Genomic DNA, 20,528 nt, shown 5'->3' on the forward strand with positions numbered 1-20,528 from the left:
TATTTTTAGAGAGAGGGAAGGGAATGAGGGAGAGAAGCATCAATCAACATCAGTTGGTTGCCTCTCACACCCCCACAGCTGGAGACCATTGCCCCCAACCCAGGTATGTGCCGCGGAATCGAATGGGCAACCTTTTGATTCACAGGCCAGCACTCAGTCCACGGAGTCACAGCAGCCAAGGCAAAACCACTGTTTCGCATGTGCAGTTGATCAAGGTTTGGCCCCTATAGGACTTTTCTAGGGTGGCGATAATGAGCAACATGGCCATCTTGCCCCCACAGCGCAGGTGCAAGATAGTTGCCAAGTAGCCTGATGGAAGAAGGAAATAACCTCACCCTGACATAGGAAATTCCACTCTCTAAACCCCTAACAAGCCTGTCCTTTCATACAAGCCTGCTTTGTCCCCCTCCTTTAAAAGCAACCACGCAGAGCCAGTCCCAAGGACCTTCCTTTCCTCGAGCATAAGCTTAATAAAATCTGTCTGGAAATTTCTCTGGGGGTTCCTCTTGATTTCTATCCTGGGGAACCAAAGAACTCCAACAATGGTAAGAATTTCAACCACAATCTCATTGCTTCTAAGTCTCAAATCTATATTTTTAGCCTTTTCTCTTGAGCTCTAATTCAATATACCTGCCTTTTAGATAATTCCACCTGCAGATCTCACAGGCCTCTCAAACTCAACTATTTCAAAACCAAACATCATCTCCAAGCAAAAACATCTTCTTCTTCTTCTTGTCCTTATCTTAGCTAGTGGTATCACCCCAGCTGGCAACCTGAGAAAAGCCCTTCTTCTTCATTTTTTGACACCAAAAATCATTCTACCTGCTAAGTATCTCTGGAAGCTGTCCTCATTCCTATATCTTCACTGCCACTGCACTTAACATCTGGACAGTGCTCGCTTCGGCAGCACATATACTAAAATTGGAACAATACAGAGAATATTAGTATGGCCCCTGCACAAGGATGATATGCAAATTCATGAAGCATTCCATATTAAAGCAAAAAACAAAAAACATCTGGACATGATGAATGAGTTTGAAGCCTTGAGACAAGGTCAGAAATATCCTAAATGCATTTTCTGCCTCTAGTTTCACTATCAGCCTGCTTTCTTTTTTAATTTCTATTTACTCATTTGAGAGAGAGAGAGAAACACCAATTTACTTATTTATGCATTCATTGGTTGATTCTTGTATGTACCCTGATAAAAGATCGAATCTACAACGTTGGTGTATTGGAATGATATTCTGACCAACTGAGTACCTGGCCAGGGTTCATCAGCCTGCTTTTTTATGCTCAGTTGCCATCACCATCCCTGCTTTAAGTATTTCCATTTTTTCCTAGCCTTTCTAGGACAAACTCCTTAAAATGATCTGGCCAGTCATTTCTGACACTTTCCCACATGTACCTTATTGTTCAAGCAAAAATGAAATATTCTGTCTCTCAAAAGCCCCTTTTGTTCCCGTGTTTCCGTGAAAATTTTGTGACATAGCATCTTTGTGTTCCCAGATCTAACACAATACCTGGTACAAAGTTAATGTTCAATAAATGCTTGTTCAATAAGTAAAAGAACAGCCCTGGTTGGTGTGGTTCAGCGTACTGAGCGTTATCCACTGGTTTGATTCCCAGTCAGGACACGGGCCTGCATTGGGCCATGTCCCCAGTTGGGGGCGTGCGAGAGGCAACCAGTCGATGTTTCTCTCACCCATCAATGTTTCCCTCCCACTCTTTCTCTCTTTCTCCCTCCCTTCCCCTCTCTATAAATAAATAAATAAATAACATACATACGTAATCAGAAAATCAGAAAGCACAGAGGTTGATGGTAAGGACAGCGATCAGAAGACTACCTACTATAAGAATATAAGTCTAGCGGTAACTAGAAAGAGAGGGAAAGGAAATGCTTTAGTGCAACATTTCCTTCAAGCTTATACAAGGTGAAATAATAATAATCAAATAACAATTATTCATATCATTTTTCTCTCTTTGGGAGATATGAAGTTTGCTCATTGGTACAATTTCAAATGGAGACAATTTAACTGATTTTAAATAAAATGTTAAAAAAAAATTTTGGCCCAGTACATGCAATTGCTAAATCCTCTGACAAAACAAGATCCCTTGGGTATGAAACCCAAGGTCCAAGAATGCGGCTGGGAAGGGTCATTTTTTTCTGCAGACATTAATTGTGCTGATACAGACACCACTTGGCACAGGGATACAAAGATAAATAATACTCAGTTCCTGCTCTCAAAAAGCTCATTACCCAAAAATCACTTAGTCTTTGCCTTTGGCCAGGACTACACCCAATCCTTTACAGAAAGCCAGTTGTCCATGCTGGGGTCAGTATTTACAGTCCTTTTAGTCATAGGTATAGCTTTACCTAATTGTTTTGGAGTTCAGAAATGCAAACTTAAAGATTCATGGCAGTAGCAAATTGAACCCATTGCTTACTTTTTAAAAAAAGATTTTATGTACTTTTAGAGAGGGGGGAAGGGAGGGAGGAAGAGAAGGTGAGAAACATAAATGTGTGGTTGCCTCTTGGGCACTCCTAACTGGGGACCTGGCCCGCAACCCAGGCATGTGTCCTGACAGGGAATTGAACCAGCGACTTTTTGGTTCACAGGCTGGTGCTCAATCCACTGAGCGACACTGGCCAGGGCTTTTGCTTAATGATTTTAAAAAGAGGTAGAAGGGAGAGAGAGAGAGAGAGAGAGAGAGAGAGAGAGAGAGAGAGAGAGAGAGAGAGAGAGAGAGAGAGAGAGAGAGAGAGAGAGAGATCCATGTGAAAGAGAAACATGGATCGTTGCCTCTCACATGCACCCCGACCTGGTACCAAACTGAGGACCAAACCTGCAATTTAGTCATGCGCCCTGACCAGAATCGAACCCCCCATCTTTCAGTTTACAGGACAACATTCCAACATTCCAACCGACTGAGCTACACTGGCCAGGGCACTTCTGTAGAAGAATAATGGAGCTGGCCCTCCCTTCTCCGTAAGAAAGCAGCATCTGAAGATTTAGAATAGTACTCTGTTCAGTAATGATCGAGCCTTGAGCCTTCCTATGGGTAAATTTAAATGACTCAGTTACTGTTCTTTTCTTAGCAGGAGGACTTTTGAGATTACTAATCCAATGTTTTTTATTGGAGGCCTGTCTGGAGAAAGGAATTGCTGATTTGAGAGGGGGTATCTTCATCAGTGACTAAGGAAATCCTTGGGGGGTAAATGTTTCTATCTGAATGACAGAGAAGATATTTTACTTAGATGGTCTCATTTAATCTTCATAATAATCACACAGTTGCTATTAAACACCCTTATTTTTGCAAATTAGGAGCATAATGAGCCAATATGCCTGGTTCAAGATCACATAGCTACAATTATTAAATTTGCAATTCAAGCCCAGATTTGTGACTTTGAGCCCAGAGTTCCACCACAATACTAGTGTGCAATGAGATGTCTTTCCAGGGAGGGGAAAAAGGGAAAAAAAGTCTCTCCAAACCAGAATTAATTCACAAATTGCAGAAAAGGGCATATTTGGGGGTTCCCTTCTTAAACGTTCCTGTCATTTTGAAAAAATTAAAATGTGCATTTCTACTAAGCTAGCAACAATAAGAAGTTAAAAATCTTTTTTGGAAAGGTGTGGGGAAAAAGCACTCAAATATTGCTGGTAAGAATATGAAGTAGTACAGTCTTTACAAAATTACAAAGGTACATACCTTTTGACTCAGCAATTCCACTTCCAGAAATTTATATTACAGGCCTTGGCCTGGTAACTCAGTTGGTTATAGTGTTGTCCCAACAGGCCACGGTTGCAGGTTCAGTCCCTGGTCAGGGCACACACAAGTGTCAACTAATGAATGCATAAGTAAGTGGAACAACAAATTGATGTTTCTCTCTCTCTCTCAAATCAATAAATAAAATTAAAAGAAGAGATATTTATACTACAAATATATTTGCACATTTACTAAATTATGTGTGTTCAAGGTTATGCACTGCAACATTTTTTAAAATAGCAGAAGTTTGGAAACAATTTAAGTTCCCACTAACAGATAACTGGTTAAACTATGCTACCTGTATTTCATACAGGGAATGCTGACTACCATGAGAATGATTTCCAAGATATTTCCAAGCAAGATCCAGGGAGTGGATTCAATATTCTTTAATTTATAGAAGGACTTCTATATGCATTTGCTTGTATAGGCAGAGGCTAGCTCTAGAAGAATATACAAGAGACTGATACATTAGTTGCCCCAGAAAAAGGGTAAGACATGACTGGGGGGAGTGAGGGTAGTTCAGAACAAGACTAAAGTGAAAATTTTAACCCTATGACTATATTAGGTATTCAAGAACAATAAACCGAATTATAATTAAAAAATAAAGCACATGGAGTTTAAGGTACCTTATGAATGAGGCACAGAATGTCTTCTAAAAGAAAACAAAAACATTCACATTATTGTATAGCTATCACCACTATCCATCTCCATAATTCTCTTCATCTTGTAAATCTGAAACTCTATAACCATTAAACAATAACCCTCCAACCTCCCTTTACCCTAGCCCCTGGCAGCCACCACTATAGTTTCTGTCTATAATTTTTGACTACTCTATAAATACCTGGTATAAGTAAAATCTACAGTATTTGTCTTTTTGTGACTAGATTATTTCACTCAGCATAATATTCTCAAGGTTCATCCATACAGTGTATCACATAATTTCCTCCATTTTTAAGGTTGAATAATAGTTCATTGTATGAAAATACCACATTTTGCTTAACCATTCGTTGGGCCAATGGACACTTGGGTTGCTTCTGTGTTTTGGCAATTGTGAATAATGCTGCCACATATTGTATAAATATCTCTTTGAGACCCTGCTTTCAGTTCTTTTGAGTGTATCAGAAGTGGAATTCCTAGATCATATGAATATCCTATTTAAAATTTTTTGAGGAACTACCATACTCTTTGTTTTCCACAGCAGCTGTACCATTTTACATCTCCACCAACACTGCACAAGCAGACCATTTTCTCCACATCCTCACCAACACTTGTTCTGCTTTTTTGATGGTAGCAATCCTAATAGGTGTGAGGGGGCATAGTATGTCTTTTTGGGAGCAGCAGTATGATTTGTAAATATTGGTATCAGACCCAGAGATTTTCGGTCCTGCTATTTATTGTGTGACCCTGGACATAGTTTCCCCATTTGTAAAATCAGAATTGTCTCAGAGGATTGGTGAGACCCGAATGCACATAAACCGCTTAGTCTCACAGAAAACACTCAACAAATGTTATTTCTGCCTTAAAAGCTTCAACAATACACCCAATTCTGATTTTCTCTGGCTTCTTTTGGAGTAATCTGGAAGCAAAGAGACAAAGATGATTTCTAAAGTTTTTCTAACTAGAGGATTGAGTCCGGAGATGTCATACAATCTTAGACATTGTTTCTTCCTGCTGCCCCCACCAACCTGCAGACCTCCCACCTGTGCCAAATGAGGTGTGCTTGAAGTAAGGTTACTCAGAACCTAGCCAGATTAGGTTTTCTCAGGGGTAGAGGACAGCAAAAAACCCCGTTGGCATAGTTATATAAAGCCTGTCACTCAGGCCACTGCCTTTTACCTCTGCAGACCGTTATGCATGTTAAAGAAGGGGAGACAAATACAAAAGAAAAATAAGCGAGACAGCGAGAGGGAGCAAATCAGGATTCTTGAAGGAATCCACGTGGTCGCCAATCTGTAAGTGATCAGAGCAGCCACACTGAAGAAAACCACCCCACCCCCCGGCCCCTAATGCTAAATAGTATATTGCAACGGAGAAACCTTCCACAATGGGGTGTCTAGAGTCTTGGGGATGCTGTTTAAGAGACTCTGCCATGACTCCCACCCTTTTTGCACCTAGTAAACCAGACGATGTAACAACGAAATCTGGTTCTGTGTGTTTGCCAACCATCTGGGCTCCGTACTGCGCGATTGGAACGATGATCGATCCGGGAAGAGTTGGGGAAGTTGGATTTCGCCTGGGTGTCTTCTCTTTCTCCGCCACCCCACCCCATCGTTTGCTTTGCAGACATTTCGCCGTTGGAGGGACGCAGGTTTTTCAGCACCAGGAGGCTGTGGACCTTCTCTGGAGGCGTGCGGTGCACCCTCCAGAGGACTAGAGCTGATTGCAGCTTGCTCACCACGACCGTCCCCCTCTTTCCCCAATTCGCTGCCCCGGGCTGTAATATTACATGCAGTGCGCTGTACCGGTGCGGAATCCTGGAAGGCTGCATGACCTTCCAGCGAACTCCACCTCGGCTGGGGAAGGAGGGGATGGAAGCTGCCCCGGGGCCTGGAGGCTGTGTATCGATTCCCCAGCCTCAACCAACGCCAAGTTCTCCTGGTACAAACTCCTCCTTCCCTTCTCTGCTTTTCCAGCCTTGGAAGCTTCTAATGCCTACCGCGAGGCGCCCTTCCCTCTTTCCCGCAATAAAGTAAAGCGGGTGAATATTCATCCCCGCCCTTACCCTCCTGCTTCCTCCCGCCTCCCCCCTCAGCCTACTAATTCCTGTGTATCTTAATGCCCAGAGCTCTTCTCCCTCTCTTAATCAGAAACGTGCTCGTAAGCCCCTTTCACTCTGTATGCATATATTAGGGTCTGCTTTGCATGCATCCTCAGGCACAGAAGGAAGGGGCGGGGGCGCTTTTGCCCGCCTCTTCCCTCCAGGCCCCGTTAGGCATCGAACTTCAGTTACGTTGTAACATCACCTCGTTAGCCGAGCATGCCTTGGCCCTGGTAGCCGAGCTGGAGAAACAGCCCAACTCACTGCGGAAGGGCACGAAAGACAGGGGTCTTTCAGCCCCGAGTGCCTAGTAGGGCGAGGAGATAGCGGGAGGCCTGCACTTGCTGTGTGCATTTTGGCGAGAGCTCCAGCAGGAAAATGGGAGGGGCTCTTTTATATATTTTTAAAGCTCGTTCATTTAAGGCCTTTCTGTTTCGCATGTAGTAAACCGGAAAACGCTTCCGTTTTGCAGGCAGTACAAAAAGGGGTCTTTTATCCTAGAGGAGTTAAGTTAGGGCTGACTCGTCTTGTATCCGTGCCGGAGGCAGAGAAAGCCCCCAACCCGGCAGCCGCGTTATCCTAGAGCCTGCTCTCCCAGGCTGCGATTCCCAGCGCATCCCGGGAACGTGTGTAACAGGCCTCCGGCTCTCCAGGTTGCAGGAGGCTTGGCTCTCTCCGCCCCCATCCCCTTCCAGGGCGCGCCCCCTCCCCCTCTCCCCGGAACCCGCGCTCCGCGTCGGGCTCCCAAGCTTCCTTCCCTCCGCCTTTTCCCGAGCCCGGCCGCTCCAGGAGGGCGGGGTACGCAGTTATTCAGGTTGCGGGGCGGGCGGCGGGCAGTAGGCAGCGGCCCGGGCCTCGGGATGGCGTATCCGCGCCCGGGCGTCAGAAGCTGAGGCTGAAGCCGGGTATCCAGGTTGCGGGGCCGGCTGGCGCCGCCCGGCGCTCTGCACCGCCGCCGGCAGGGCGCAGGCAGCCAGGCGGCGCCGAGCGGGTTAGGCAGGTTCCCGGGCCCTTGCTCCCCCCTCCGCCTCCCCGCCCCCCTGTGTTGTCGCCTCTCCCTCTCGCTGCTTCACTTCACGGGGCGAACATGGCGCACAGCTGTCGGTGGCGCTTCCCCGCCCGACCCGGGACCACCGGGGGTGGCGGCGGCGGGGGGCGCCGGGGCTTAGGGGGCGCCCCGCGGCAACGCGTCCCGGCCCTGCTGCTTCCCTCCGGGCCTCCAGCCGGCGGCGGCGCCCCGGGGGCGCCCCCCTCCCCCCCGGCTGTGGCGGCGGTGGCGGCGGCGGCGGGAAGCAGCGGGGCTGGGGGTGCAGGGGGAGCGGCCGCCGCCTCGGCAGCCTCTTCGTCGTCCGCCTCGTCTTCGTCTTCGTCATCGTCCTCAGCCTCCTCTGGGCCGGCCCTGCTCCGTGTGGGCCCGGGCTTCGACGCGGCGCTGCAGGTCTCGGCCGCCATCGGCACCAACCTGCGCCGGTTCCGGGCGGTGTTTGGGGAGAGCAGCGGAGGAGGCGGCAGCGGAGAGGTAAGGGGGCGCGGAACCCCCAGGTCCGGGGTCTCGACCCTCTGCGGAGCCTCCTCCCCTCCCCCATCCGGGATCGTGGAGCATCTTAATTCGGGGATCATCCTGGGGTCCCTAACCCGGGGCAGTGGCCCTCCCATCTTGGGACTCCCATACAGGGTTTCAGACCCCCAGGTGCCCCCACCCCGGCGTTGGAACCCATCTGACTGAGGACGTCCCCTCCTCCCTTCCCCTGACCCTTAACCAAATGCCTTGGCACTGACCCCTCGCCGGGGCTTCCGATCCCGGGACTGAACCCCTTCTCCCTTCCGCAGATTACCTCATTCAGGCAAGATTCCTCCCACCGTCCCTCCTAGGGACCCGATCCCTTCATACCCCGCCTCTCTCTCTGGGCAGATGTTTTACTCTTGGGTCAGTTTTTCTCTGGGGCATCTCTCAGGTGACGGCCTCATCCAGGGCCACGTCCTTCTATTCTTGGGGACTGTTGTCCCTTCCAGTACCTTGCTTCCGAAATCCTGGGGCCAGGTTCCTACACTACCAGCCACTCCCCCTTCTTTCACCTCGGCTCTGGTCCCCCACTCCCAACCCCCCACCCCAAGCGGGAAGATGCTCCCTCGTCCCACCCTGCTCCACCAGGGGAAATCTTTCCTCCATGCCTCCCTTCGCCTCCTTTCCCTCTGAAGATAACGGTGATACACAGCGGTCTGCTTCCCCGTAGAGAGCTATAGTTTTAGACTATTGGTAAATGACTCTACCTTCACTCCACCCTTCCTCCTTAAGAATGAAGGATTAGTGGCCTCTTTGAGGGGAAATAGCTCACTGTCCCCTAGGCTCAGAGAAGAGCAGCCTTCCTCCATTCCCCCGGAGAGGAGGCAGGTTTTCCCTCCAGCTCCGAGGCCGGGCCCCTGTGAGGGGGCTGTTTGTGGGGGACTTGGGCAGCACCTTCCCGGGGAAAGCAGCTGTTCTCCTACCCCACCCACTGCGCCTGAAAGCACGCAGTCTCCAGCCCTACCTCCCTCCTGGCCTTCTCCTCTCCAGCAGAGCTTTATTGATCCACATTTTCCTAGGCCAATCCTGGGGCATGGAAGGGGTGGGTGAAGAGAGGTTGAGTGAGGAGAGTAGATAGGGACAGTTTTACTTTAGTGCGTGCTGATGGTTGCTTTTGGTTGGGGAAACGGGGTGGTTATGAAGCAAAGTTATTCCTTAGAAAGAGTTAGGGTTATTATCTCTGTGATTCAAGATCTTTGCCCCTGCCACATTAATACTGGGGTGAGAATAGGGATGTGATAAGCATTATTCAGCCTTCTTCAGCAAAAAGGAGAGTTGCCCTGGGAAGGGAAGTTGACTTCAGGTTCAGCCATGGTGTTACGCATTTATTTTCCAATGGATGCAGAAGTGGAGGTTTGACTTGTAGAGGAGAGGGGAGAAGAGGATGAGGGATGCTAGGAGGAGGAAGAGTAGCTGCTAGGGGCCTAAACGAAGGGGGGTGGTATGGGGTTGCTGCTCTGCAGTGCACTTGATTGAAACAGAAAGGGAAAGATAACCAGGCGTTTCCTGCGTGCTCTGCTGTCAGTGCACACAAAATATCCTGGGCAAACCCCTATCGCCTATTGTGCCATGCACCCCTTTAGATATGCAAAAGATCCTGGGAAGTAGGTGGGGAGGAGATCCCAGAGATCCTGGCCCCTCCTTTCAAGGAGCTGGCATTTTTTAGTTGTTAGTCTTCCTGCCTCTTTTTTTTTTTTAATCGTTTCTAAGGCAGCCTGATGAGGAGGTTGACAACAACCCGCCTTCTGATAGTGCAGGGAGGACATGATGGGGGCGTGTTCCTTGCTAGGTAGCTAGCTGCAGCGGCCCTTTTCCCTGCCTCTCTCTGCTATATCTCCACCTCCTTTCCCAGCCTTCAGAAGGCAGCTGCAGTCAGCAGGGTTGCTTGAGACTATTTACTGGTTGTTGTAGATTATTATTTTTTTTTTGAAAGGCCAATTCTGTATTTTTTAAGCTAACAACACAGATCCCATGTAGTTGGAGAACGAAAGGCCTCATACATGACAAAAAGACTGAACCGGTCAGGTTACTTGCATGGAGTTGGTGCTTAAATGTGAGTTGATTTTGCTTTTCTAAAAGATACAGCAGCAAAAAAAAAAAAAAAATTTAAGACATTTCATTTACCTGCTTATTTTCAAAATTGAGACTTGCCTGGTTATATGTAAAATTTTAGCCCCATGTATATTTGAGTATAATAAGAAAGTCTTTATTAGGAGAAGTTAGTCTATTTTAAGAGGCTCCTCAGAAGCGTTTTCTTCTTATTTAGCATGCTTATGTATTTTGTATTGAAGGACCAAGTGTGCACATTCCAAATGTTATCTCATATTAAAAAACAAAGTTTTATGTCTGCAGTTTCCAATTAAAGCTTTTTAAGAGACTGGTGAGAAAGAAAGCCACCTGGATTCAGGGACCTAATGTCTGGGCACCAGAATATTTTATCTGTTGGTCTTTGATAGATAACTTTTAAAGTTTTAATCAGGTGCTAACATTTTCTTATCCACTGGCATTTTGCTTAGCAGTAGTACACAGCGAATGAAGCCTGTTAAGGAATTGCAGTTATTTCAAATAAGGTCATATTAGTAAGTTTTTTCTTATTCTAAAAGTTTTACCTGAACAGTAGTTGCTACTTCATTATGAGAAGAGTGGTTGACAGCTTACTTGAACTTTATTATTTTTTGTGAATTGGGCTTAAGTGGACTGATGTTTCTTTGGTAAGCTTTTCATGTGATAGTTTGAGGCAATCTAGTATGAGTTGGTGGTATGCATCGATTAGTGCTAACCCATAGTGATTATGTCCTTTGACCTGGTAATTTTCAGTGTCAAAATCAAGCGTTTTGTTACAGGGTCTTAAAATCAATGATAAAGTTCCAAAAGAAAGGTTTAGGATTCTCCTGGTCCAGCATACTTATAGAATTCTGAAGATTGTTTCTCAGAATTCACTCAGCTCTGTAGCAAGTCTTGCCTGGATTCATGAAGACATGTTTTGTGACCCAAAATGATTCTACCCTTCTAAAATTCTGATTGGCTTTAAATGAATAATGACTGTAACTTGTTTATAACAAAACCTAAGTTAATACTTACAGAACTAGTTGTAAGTTGAGGTGGTCGAAAGGTAAATAGAACTTTCAGATCACTTCCTAGTTTAAACTTCGTTAGCTATAGGAGACGTGTCCTTCACCCCCACACATTCCTAACTTCCCTCATTGAGTATTTTTCTGGGTAACAACTACATATAAGAGTTCTTCATGACCAAATTCTGTTGGAAGGGGGTTATTTTTAAAAACATATAGGTGTTGCTAGTCTCCTGTTCTGGCTTTCTGTATGACAATCAGGAAGTAGAATTAGAGTTTGATTTTTATCGAGCTGTGTAAGAAATCAAGAGGTCTGCTTTTGTGCTTTCCTTCTCACCTGCATAGTGTCTTTTCCAATTTACTGAGGATTATCTCAAGTAGTTTTAATGCTATTCTACTTTGCCATCTAAATAAACATAGTACAACATCTTCTCTGTTGACTAGAATTTGGGCAGTTTGAAAATAAACCCAAGAGATGGTTTATTAGTCTTTGTACCTTCCCTACTACCTCACAAAATGTTGACAGCGAACTTCCACACTGATCATAAAACATGGCAAATTTTAATTAGATATAAATTGAAACTGAATTGCATTGGTGTGTATTTGAAATGGCAGTTTGGTTGAGACAGACTGAGATGTGGCCCCTTGCATTGGGCTTAGAAAATATGATGGTTCTGTAGTCAGGGAGTATCTGTGTGTTGTTATTGTTTTTCTGTTTATTGCGCATATGTACTAAGTGGGAGTTGATCCTTCATTGCCTTTGCAGCTAGTCCTGAGCTTGGCAAAAGGAAAATGAAACAGTGGAAGTCAGTGGACATGGACTCTTCATATTATCTCTCTTATTGTTCAGTTATGGGATCATAGGCAATTCACTTTTAACCTTAAATTTCAGATCTCTACAATGAAAAGTTTGGGTTAATATTAGCTCCTTAACTATTTTCTACTCATTTCTATTATGTTAATTTTTTGGTCAGGTCAGAACTTCTTATTCTGAGTTTATTTAAAGAGTGAGGGATTGTCTCTGGTTATTTTTAATATTAGATTATATATTTGTTCATTTAACTGATGTTATTGGGAAAGTTTTCATTGTATGAACAAAACATACGGACTTAAGCGTATAGGAAACGTTCTTTGCTGAAGTTAATGGTGATGTAGATGTATGACAGGTCAAAGGGAAGTTGTTTTCAGTCTCGGTGGTGTATTCCTCTAGATGTGTGAGCTTTTAAATGAAAATTAAAACCCAGTAAACTAATGTATTTATAACTCCAAAATGATAGTACCTACGTTGCAGGGAGTGGTTGTTAATATGCTCTAAAATGTAGTATAGTACTTAGGTTTGTACTGAGTGAGCATCAGAGAATTGCAGTCTAGAACTTTTCTTCATCTCATTGAAAACCCTATGACATGTGCTTATCTTTACCTTCCACTTAATTATCCTGTAGGAAATCATTATTCACAAAATAGTAATGCATCCACTGATTGGAAGTTGAGAAAATATTCCCATCTTGACTCAATTCCCATTTCTTGGCTCACCTTGGAACTGTCCTTCCCTTGAGTTGTGCAGACTCGGTACCTATTGCCTTCCTTGCCCTGTGGCTAGAGGGGGTTTCAACTGTGCTTTCCTTGCTCTGAGGCATCAAATACTTCAGTGCCTCTCTTTCAGAGACTCACTGTATTTTAATTGCAGGTCTCCTAATTAAGATGTCTTTGTGCCTGCCCACATTCCACCAGTGTTGGCACAGAACTTCAGCTTACCTCTAGATTTAACTGAAGGCCGCCTTGTCTGTTTCCGTTCTTCTTCTGCCAAGGTGGAGAGCCCAGTAGCGCAGACCTTTGAGAAAGGGAGAAACTTTGTGACTGTCACTACTTTTGGGAGGAATTTATTCTGGGATTGCTGAGATGGAATAGTCTGTTTGTATGCATATGTTATTTTTAGGTATTAAGAAAGGTTAAATTACTAATGACTCACATAAGTTATCTACATTTTAATCAGTCCTTAACCCTGTAGGCACTAGTAGGAAAAAAGAAGCTAAAGACTTCACTGTTAAAAAGTATTTGTGTGGGTCTTATCTACATTGGTTTAGAGCTTTATAAATAAAACCTTATATGGAGTAAATCACAGGTGATTTTTTTGTTGAGTGGTAGGTGGTGAAGACAATCAATGAAATTATTGATTGCTCCTAAATTGTATCAGATTTTAAAACATAGGCTAAATGAAAGTTAACTTTGAGTTTTGAATTAACTTTTTGATTAGAAAAGACTTTGGGAGATTCTAGAAATTATTGAGTTAATTAAGAATACTTCTGTAGGCTTCAATATTTCTTGAGAAGTTCAGGGATTGGCTAGACTTCTACAGTAGCTTCAGAAAAAGGTAAAAAAAATTTTTTCTGGAAAATGGAGCTTCACTTTAGTTTCCATTATATTAGTGCTCAAAACACAGCATATCCTTTAATGTATCATTATGTGGTATTATAGAGGAAATGCAGTCTTTATTAAGAAAACAGAATCTTAAATCCTTCACCTGGACCCAAATGGTTTCATTGATGGCATCAGATCAGTATGAGGCAGGCAGACAAAGGACTATGTTTTTGTGTTATTGTCATTTCATCGGTTGTGAAGAAGGCCTGAAAGAAAAAAGTACAGGATCTTTATGGCATGCATTAAAAAAAACTGGAGGTCTGCACTCTTAATACCTGAGTATGGGTGGTTTTATGGCCTAATTCTCCAATTGCTGGCATTTATGACAGTGTGGATGCCACTGGGCCCTATGGCTGAGGTAGATTATGTTGGGAATGGAGAGAGAAAAGGGATCCTTTGTTAGGCTTTTTATTTCCCCCCTCAATAAGGTCTCTGAGAAAGCCCCAAGGAAATACTGAAACACTGGGACTGAGGGAATAACATCCCATAAAATGGTTCTTTATGTTTTTAAAAAGGATGAGCTGCTTTTTGTGACCTATCCAAAGAAATCCATACTACCGCTGTTAAATATTTCAATGAGCTTTGTACCTTGTCAGGTTACATACCAGGAGAAGCCAACCAGCTGTAGCCTCTGCCAGACATTTACTTTTAAAGACTAAGTGAGACATTTGAGAGAAGAATTTTGTTGCGTGATTTGTTATTATTTTGGATGACCTATAAATTCCCTTGTAGGATTAGTACAAAACTTGTAAGAGGCCAAACTTGGTTTAACTTTTTAGATGTTGAATATACTACCCTAATGAGCTTTAACAAAGATATAAATGTAAGAGTTAGTTGGCAGTTTTCTGTGCTGTGTATGAAAATTCCCCTTTCTTTGAAATGAGTAGTTGTTTTTCTATTTGAAAAATAGACTGAAGGGATTTCCCCAGATATCTTACCTTTAATTATTGCTACAGCAATGCCTTGTGTATAACCAGGGGGAAGGATCTATTTCACTGGCATTCATTTCTGAGTTGCAGTTTCTTCCATATATTTTGTTTTCTTGCATTTATATTTTTGTGTTTGGTTGGAATGATTGGGCACAGAATGTTTTTAAGTCTGAACAGTAAGACCTATGAACCTTTCTAACATTTGGACTGTTGTAAAGAGCTCTAAGCCTTATGATTTATGTTTTGCTGAAGAAGCATTGTTGTTTCTTTCTCATTTTATAGCATCAAAGCATTGTAATTGTGGCTTTCCATCTTGAACTAGGAAAGTAATGTTACTTGTGAAGAGTGTTTTTGAAGAAAAAATTTTTAATTAAACTCCTTTGTTCTATCTCAGTTCTAAAAACTGGGGAGAAGTTAATCACAAATATCTATAATAAATAACGTACACCAAGAGAAATAAATATTTACACATGCGTATATTCAACTTACATGAGTATTAAATAATCTTTTTTAATTTTTAAAAACTATTTTATTTATTTATTTTTAGAGAGAGAGGTAGGAAGGGAAAGAAGAGGGAAACATCAATGTGTGAGAGAAACATTGATTAATTGCCTCTCACATGTGCCCAACTGGAGACCTGGCCAGCAACCCAGGCCATGTGCCCTGACTGGGAATCAAACTCGTGACCCTTCAGTTCGCAGGCTGGCACTCAGTCCCCTGAGCCACACCAGCCATGGCTTAACTAATTTTTAGATCAAACACAAAACATTGTCCCTAGATTATTGCCTTTAATTATAAGCAGTGAAACCATGTGGATAACATCTCTTTAAGCTTAATGAAGAAATCCTTTTGTAATCTCTCCGGCCAGGATTTTTTTACTTATGCATATGTAAATACTTTTACAAAGGAGAAGAGAATCTCATCTAATCTGCAATAGTATGAGGTAGTATAGTATAGAATAATTAAGATCCGTTAAAACCATGGGATCTGGACTTAGGCTGCCTGGGTTCAGATCTTGGCTCCACCATTTATTAGTTGAATGATCTTGGAAAAATTTCTTAATCTCTCCATGCTTCAACTTCTTTATTTGTAAACTTTGGCAGTAATGCTTCATAAGATTATTGTAAAACTTAATTGAAATTATGCATGTAAAGTATTTAGAATTTTTCCCAGTACATAGGCATCCCTAATTATTATTAGGATTCAGAGATTGAAAGGATATGAATGCCAAAATCTTGTTTTCACCAAGGTACCTGGTTTTCGTTATTTTGAGATGTACATGTATATACCTATTTGAGTGCTATAATCTAGACTTTAGAATGTTCTTTTCCAAAATTTATTTATTTATTTATTTACTTATTTTGAGAGAAAAGGGGAAGGGATGGAGAAAGAGGGAGAGAAACATTGATCGGTTGCTTCTTGTACATGCCTCAACTAGGGACCAAACCTACCACCCAGGCTTGTGCCCTGACTGGATCGAATCGGCAACCTTTCACTTTGCAGGACAATACCCAACCAACTGAGCCTGGTTATTAAATTCATCAGTAAGCTAGAATCAAACTGAAGGCCAGCCATTCATCTTGGTAACAGTGAATATCATTGGTGTTAAACTGGAACATAATTAGAGATAGGTAAAAAAAAAAGAGAGAGAAAGAAAGAACAAGACAGTAAATAGGAAGGTAGAATACCAAGGAATACAGTACATCCATAAATTGCATAATTATTAGTCTAAGGCAGCTATATTGGAAATGCTACTTTGGTCTCTATAACTAGTGTTTCTTACCATTTTAAGATTATGAGTGCTGCCCTGGCTGGTGTGGCTCAGTGGACTGAGTGCGGGCCTGTGAACAGAAAGGTCACCAATTTGATCCCAGGTTAGGGCACGTGCCTGGGTTGCGGGCGAGGTACCAAGTTGGGGGCAAGTGAGAGGCAACAAATCAATGTAACTCTCACACATCGATGCTCCTATCCCTCTTTCTCCCTCCCTTTCCCTCTCTAAAAATAAATAAATAAAATCTTTAAAAAAAAAGATTTTGAGTACTTGCTGATTCCTAGGACTCAAAGGCTCTTCAGGGTTTTTGGCCCCTAGGTTCAGATCCATTACTCTATACTCGGTAGCTATTTGACATTTGTTCTCAAATTTCTGCTTGGGGAGAGTAAGTCTCCAGAGATCAATGCAATTAACAGTTTAATTATAGAAGAAATGCTAAACTGTAGATTACAGTTTCTGGGGTTTGGAACTTACGTTGAGAAATAAAAATAACCACAGATAGAATAGTCAAAGACAGTCCTGGCTGGTATAGCTCAGTGGGTTCAGCGCCAGCCTACAAACCAGGAGGTTGCTTGTTCGATTCCCGGTCAGGGCATATGTCTGGGTTGCAGGCCATCCCCCGATTGGGGCTGTGTGATCAATGTGTCTCTCACATATCTATGTTTCTCTTTCTCCCTTTCTTCCCCTTTCTCTAAAAATAAAAATCTTAAAAAATAGTCAAAAACAGATTAAAGTTTTTATTTTTTTATTTTTCAATTACTATTGACACTCAAAGTTATATTAGTTTCAGGTGTACAGCATAGTGGTTAGACATTGGTATTACTTACAAAGTGATTCCTCCCAATAAATCTAGTATCTCCCGACACCCTAAATAGTTAATATTATATTATTGACTATATTCCCTATGCTGTAATTTATATCCCCACAGATTAAAGTTGAAGAATAACAAGTAGAGAGTAGTGTGCTTAAGAAGGAAAAATACAGTTCTGCTTCATCTCTCTTAAATAAAAGGTTTGCTGAAATACCTAATATACTACCTTTTGCAGTTAAACAGTTTTTCTTAAGTCATATGGCTAGTAAGTGGCTGAGCCTAGAATTCAAATGCAAACCTATATTTATTTGAAAGCTCATTTTTCCCTTCTGTATTGTGCTGTCTTCAACTCTATTCTCTACTCATGCAATCTAATCAATTTCTGAGGCTTGCCCATGATATTTGTGTAGTGTTTATTAATCTAGCTACGCTTTTCTGTTTTTACCATCCTACTTTAAATTTGCGTTACCTTTGCATGGATTATTCCCATAATCTAACTGCTTTTGTTTTCACTTTATATACAGTGTTACTCAAGGTTTTCTTAAATTCACACCTGATTATATCACTTTACTCTTAAAATCTTTCAACTTTTCTGAGCCCTTCATAAGCTAGCTGGCCTACATTTCTACGTTTTGAACATTATCTCTTAAACACACATTCTCATTTATGTGCTTCAACCATATTGAACTACCAGTCTATTAGATGTTCTTCTCCACAGTCTCTGTGTACCTGCTTTTATACCTTTGCTAATACCTCTTCTTTGCCTTAAAGTCTTTACCATTTCACTCTCCCTCTGGCTCATTTATCTTTCATGGCTCAGCTCAGATCCACAGATTCCAGCTCTTCCGTGAAGTTTTCACAGATAGCACTACTAGTTAAAACTGAACTTCTCATTTCCTGTTTTTATTTATTTATTACTTTTTAAATTGTACTTTACACCTACCCTTAAAGAATTTACTTTAGGGTACTTTAAGTTGCAGATACTTTTTATTCTATCTGCCTTTCCTCATTAGGCTGTGATTTCTTTAAGGGATGGACTAATTTTAAGTCATCATTTATGTTTTATGTTGTTTACAATGGTGACTTTTCATATGGAAAGGTTATCAGTGAATGTTTGTTGAACTGAAAATTTGATATACATACAACTTTTAGGGATACATTGTGGGGACATACTTCATAAGCTATTAATGTTGTACAATTATGTTAACAGGATAATTTTGAGTAATTAAAAAGAAAGTAAACTGAAGTACTACAGAGGAAAGCCTAAGATCCATCTAAGGCCATTTTTGTAAAAGTACTGATTAGGGTTTTAAAAATGATTTGGTATCCTCATGGCATGGCATCATCTCTTTCATAGATAATATTGGCACTGATTCTCCCCTTACTTGAGTGTTGTTTCCACTTCTAGGTTCCTCAGCTTAAAAGGGATGAGGAGACCTGGAAAGGGTTCTGAGGAGACTCAAAAGATGATTATATGATTGGAAGTCAGTCCTGTGAGGAAAGATTGGGAGTATGAGAGGTTGAGAGATCATTTAATAACTCTTCAAAAAACATTAGGAATGGTAACCTGCTGTTTACAGCTCCACTGATGTTAGAATAAGAGAAACTAGGTTTCAACTGAAGCAGAGGGTAGTTGTGTAAAGAACTTGTTGATAATGGTGGTTGTCATTAAATGATGGTGAAAAAGTTACCAAAATAATTTTATTATCTTCTCTGGAGGTGAATTTTTAAAGTAGAGTCCTGCCTATATATATTTTATATATATATATATATATGTATAAATACGCTTGTGTGTGTGTATATATGTACACATATATACATACACACATATCTTTCAAGCTACCTTCTCATCTTGTCATTCTATGAATCAATAAGTATATTTTTATTCAGATCCTAGAGGGCCTGGATCACATTTTGTACTTTTTAATATTACCCAAGGAGTCCTAGGGCCTCATTGGCACCCTAAAGTAGTATTTGATTTGAATTGTCAATTTATGGCAATAATTAGCTTTCAGTAGTAAACTCCAGAGAAACATCATTATGAAATGATTTTATAGTGGTTTTGTAGGAGAATAAAAGTTTAGTAGATGGAGCTATGAAAGAAATCCTAAACAACAGAAACCAGGGAAACAGTAGGTGTGGTTTCAATATAGGAAACAAGTAAGTATTTTTAGCTTTTATGTTCATTTTCAGTTGCAGTTGAAAGAGAGATATTTCAGAATATTGCTTGTTAAGATTATCACTGCTTGTGGATGCATTATTAACAAGTGCTTTGTAAATCCTTTCCCATCTAAAGTAAGTTTGCTTCATGTGAATGAGGATTATAAAGATCTCTGACCCTTAGCTTTTGAGGCTCTATGGAGGGCTGGCATCACTCAGAATGAAACCTTTTATATATGTTGGGTTGCACAAAGCATTTCCTGTACAGTCAGAATGAAAACTGAATTGGGATTATTCATACAGTTAACCAAGTCTGGGCAGACTGCTATTAATACCACCTCATTTTCTTACCAACTCTTAGTTCTAAAACCTTGATTGAGTTACTGAAGCTTTAAAGACTTTTGAATTTACTACTAGAATTGTGTATAAATTCCTTCTTTTAGGTAAATTGATACTTGGTTTATTTAAGGTTATAAACATATGAGTATTTTCTAAGTTTCATTATAGGAAACGCTGTCCACTCTTAACCAGATAATCTCATAAAATGACTGGAGTTTTAAGGTGAAACTGCAAGTGGTGGCAAAGTGAAGAAGAGTTTGATTCCCTAATTGTAAAATTGTGTCATTTGAGAAGCTTTGGGAATTGGAAATATAAAAGGTTCATACTTTTCCTATAACTTAATTGCTAGTCATATGGGTATAATTCAGAAAGCAAGAGATTTATAAAAGCAAAGAATAATTCTCATAATTCTTTATTCTACATGACATACTAGTGTTGGAGTAATAAAAAGTACCAGGACTTTGGAAAAAAAATAGGATAGTGCACCATAATGTTGGCTTCTCAGAATATGATGGCAGACTTCCAAATATAATTTGGTAGTCAGAAGAGAATCCATTGGTTTTTTGAGATATTAAGAACATAAAACTTCTCAACTCATATACTGAATATTAATTTCTAAAAATTATTGGGTCAAGTCCCACTAATGTGACTCAATGGATTGAGTGTAGCCTGTAAACCAAAAGGCCGCCGTTTTGAAGATTCCCAGTTAGAGCACATGCCTGGGTTGTGGGCCAGGTCCCCAGTTTGGGACATACTAGAGGCAACCAATCAATGTCTCTCTCTCCCTCTCTCCCTTCCCCTCTCTCTAAAATAAAATTTAAAAAAATATTTTTTTAATATTGGGAAAAAATCGTGTTGGCTCTTGGTAGCTTTTTTTTGTTGCCAAAGTGCATGTTCAATTTTGTCATCTAACTTATCACTCCTTCAGAAAACTGACTACGG

At 41.6% G+C, this 20,528-nt stretch overlaps 1 protein-coding gene and 1 non-coding gene across 3 annotated transcripts in view; both read left to right on the forward strand.

The window, feature by feature from the left end:
- The first annotated feature begins 891 nt into the window (after nucleotides 1–891).
- LOC150019022 (U6 spliceosomal RNA) lies at nucleotides 892–998 on the forward strand. Its single transcript, XR_016509388.1, has one exon. It is a non-coding gene; the product is annotated as a U6 spliceosomal RNA (small nuclear RNA).
- A 6,612-nt stretch (nucleotides 999–7,610) lies between these two features.
- KMT2A (lysine methyltransferase 2A) overlaps nucleotides 7,611–20,528 on the forward strand; it is a 104,445-nt gene continuing 91,527 nt past the window's right edge. Inside the window, exons 1-2 of one of the 2 annotated variants that reach the window (XM_090266031.1) lie at nucleotides 7,611–8,042; nucleotides 10,042–10,140. In XM_090266031.1, the coding sequence (XP_090122157.1) occupies nucleotides 7,611–8,042; nucleotides 10,042–10,140 (531 nt within the window). The remainder of the gene's footprint in view (nucleotides 8,043–10,041; nucleotides 10,141–20,528) is intronic. The other variant, XM_090266032.1, reaches the window with a different exon arrangement.

This window comes from Furipterus horrens, unplaced genomic scaffold (genome assembly GCF_987537825.1).
Source record: "Furipterus horrens unplaced genomic scaffold, mFurHor1.1.pri manual_scaffold_2, whole genome shotgun sequence".
Taxonomy (NCBI): Eukaryota; Metazoa; Chordata; class Mammalia; order Chiroptera; family Furipteridae; genus Furipterus; species Furipterus horrens.